We start from the raw sequence: 2,337 nt of genomic DNA, 5'->3' as shown, positions 1-2,337 counted from the left end.
GGAAAGGGGAGGAAGGGGGGGGGGGAGGGGGGAGGGGGGGGGAAGGAGGGGGAGGGGAAAGAGGAAAAAAGGGGAAAGGGGGGGGGGAGGGAAGGAAGGAGGGGGAAAGAAAGGGGACGAAGAAAAAAGGAAAGGAAAGAAAAGAAAGGGAGGAAAGGGGGAGGAGGAGGGGAAGGGAGAAAGGGGGGAAAGAGAGAGGGAGAAGGGGGGAGAAGAGAAGAGGAAAAAAAGGAGGAAAAAGGAAAGAGGAGAGAGAAGGAGGAAAGGGAAAGGGGAAAGAAAAAAGGGGGGGGGGGGAGGGGAGAGAGAGGGGAGTGAAAAAAAAGGAGGGGGAGGAGAGGAGGGGGAAGAAGGAGAGGGGGGAAAGGGGGGAAAGAAAGAGGGGGGAAAAAGGAGGAGGGAGAAAGGGGGGGAGAAAGGGAAGGGGAGGAGGGGGAGAGGAAGGGAAGGGGGGTTAGGAAGAAAAGGAGGGGGGAAGAGAAGGGAAAAAAGAAAGGAAAAGGGGGAGAGGAGGAAGGGGAAGGGAAAGAGAGAAGGGGGAAAAGAAGGAAGGGGAGGGAAAGAGAGAAAAGGAAAGGGGGAAAGAGGGAGAAGAAGGAAGGGGGAGGGAAAAGGGGGGGGAAAGGGAAAGGAGAAAGGAAAGGAGAAGAGAGAAGGGAGGGGAAAAAGGGGAAAAAGAAGAAAAAAGGAGAAGGGGGAGGAGGGGGAGGGGAGGGAGGAGAGGAGAGAAAGGGGGAGGGGGAAAAAGAGGGAGGGGGGGGGAGGGAAGAAGGGAAGAGAAAAGAGGGGGAAAGGAGGAAAAAGAGGAGAGGTAAAGAGAGGAAAAGAGGAAGAGGGGGGAGGGAGGAGAGAGGGGAAGGAGGGGGGAAGAAAAAAGAAGAGAGGGAAAGGGAGGAAGAAGGGAAAGGAAGGGAGGGGAGAAAGAGGAGGAAGGAGAGGAAAGAGGGAGGGAAGGAAAAGAAAAGGGAAAGAAGGGAAGAGGGGAGAGGAGGAAAAAAGGAAAAAAAAAGGGAGGGGAGGGGAGAGGAGGAAAAAAGGGGGAAAAAGAAGAGAAGGGGGGGGAAAAGGGGGGAGAAGAGAGGAAGGAAGGGGGAGGAAGGGAAAGGGAGGGGGAAAGAAAAAGGGAGGGGGAAGGAAGGGAAGGGAAGGAAAAGGAGGAAAGAAAGGGGGGAGGAAAGGGGGAGAGAGGAAGGGAAGAGGGGAAAAGAAGGAAAGAGGAAAGGGGGGAGAGAAAAAAAGGGAAGGGGAGAAGAGGAGGGAGAGAAAGGGAGAGGGAAGGAGGGGGGGGGGGAAGGGGGGAGAAAAGGGGGGGGGGAAAGAAAGGGGAAAGAGGGGGAAAAAAAGAAAAGGAGGGGGGGGAGGGGGAAGAAGGGAAGGGAGGAAGGAGAAAAAGGGAAGAAAAAAGAAAAGGGAAAGGGGAAAAGGAAAAAAAGGAGAAAGAAAGAAAAAAGGAGGAGGAAGGGAGGGGGGGGGAGAAAAGAGGGAGGGAAAGGGAAGAAGGAGAGAAGGGGAAAGGAGGAAAAGGGGGGAAAAAAAAAAGGAAAGAGGGGGGAGAAAGGGGGAGGAGGGAAAGAAAGGAGGAAAGGGGGGGGGGGGGAGGAAAAAAAAAAAAAAAGGGAAAAAAGGAGGGGGAAAAAGGAAAGAGAAAAGGGGGGGGAGGGGGGGAGAGAAGGGGGGGGGGGAGAGGAGGGGGGGAAAAAGAAAAAGGGAAAAAAGGGGGGGAAAAAGGGGAGAAGGAGGGGGAGGAGAGAGAGGGGGGGGGGGAGAGAGAAAAGGGGGGGGGGGGAGGGGGGAGAAAAAAGGGAGAGGGGGGGAAAGAAGGGAAAGGAAAAAAAAAAGGGAGGGGGGGAAGAGGAAGGGGGAAAAAAAAAAAAAGGGGGGGGGGGGAAGGGAAGGGGAGGGGGAGGGAAAGAGGAAGAGGGGAGAAAAAAAAAAGGAAAGAAGGAGGGGGGGGGAAGGGGGGGAAAAGGGGGAAGGGGAAAAAGGGAGGGAAAGGGGGGGGAAGGGGGGAGAGAAGAAAGGGAAAGGAAGAAAAGGAAAAAGGGGGGGGGGGAGGGAAAGGGAGGGGAAGGAAAAAGGGGGAAAGAGGGAAGGGGAAGGGGGGGGAAGAAAGAAGAAAAAAAGAAAAGAAAAAGAAGGAAGGAAAAGAGAGGGGGGGAGGGGAGGAAGGGGGGGGAAAAAAGGGAGGGGAAAGGAGGGGGAAGAAGGAGAAAGAGGGGGGGAGGGGAAAGAGGAAAAAGGGGGGAGGAAGGGGAAGGGGAGGGAGGGAGGAAAGGAAGAAAAGAAAAAAAGAAAGGAGAAGGGGAGGAAAGGGGGGGGGAAGAGGGGGGGAGAAAG

General features: G+C 55.4%; 1 protein-coding gene across 1 annotated transcript; it reads left to right on the top strand.

The window, feature by feature from the left end:
* Positions 1 to 20: 20 nt before the first annotated feature.
* Positions 21 to 2,042, top strand: LOC121390903 (sperm protamine P3-like; the record flags this gene model as incomplete). The annotated part of the gene is made up of 2 exons (XM_041522764.1): positions 21 to 140; positions 1,962 to 2,042. Coding segments are annotated over 2 exons (201 nt in total), but the record flags the coding sequence as incomplete, so codon positions are not given.
* Positions 2,043 to 2,337: the final 295 nt, after the last annotated feature.

Source organism: Gigantopelta aegis, unplaced genomic scaffold, assembly GCF_016097555.1.
Source record: "Gigantopelta aegis isolate Gae_Host unplaced genomic scaffold, Gae_host_genome ctg10581_pilon_pilon, whole genome shotgun sequence".
In the NCBI taxonomy this organism is placed as follows: Eukaryota; Metazoa; Mollusca; class Gastropoda; order Neomphalida; family Peltospiridae; genus Gigantopelta; species Gigantopelta aegis.
This window is presented reverse-complemented; position numbering and strand designations above follow the sequence as displayed.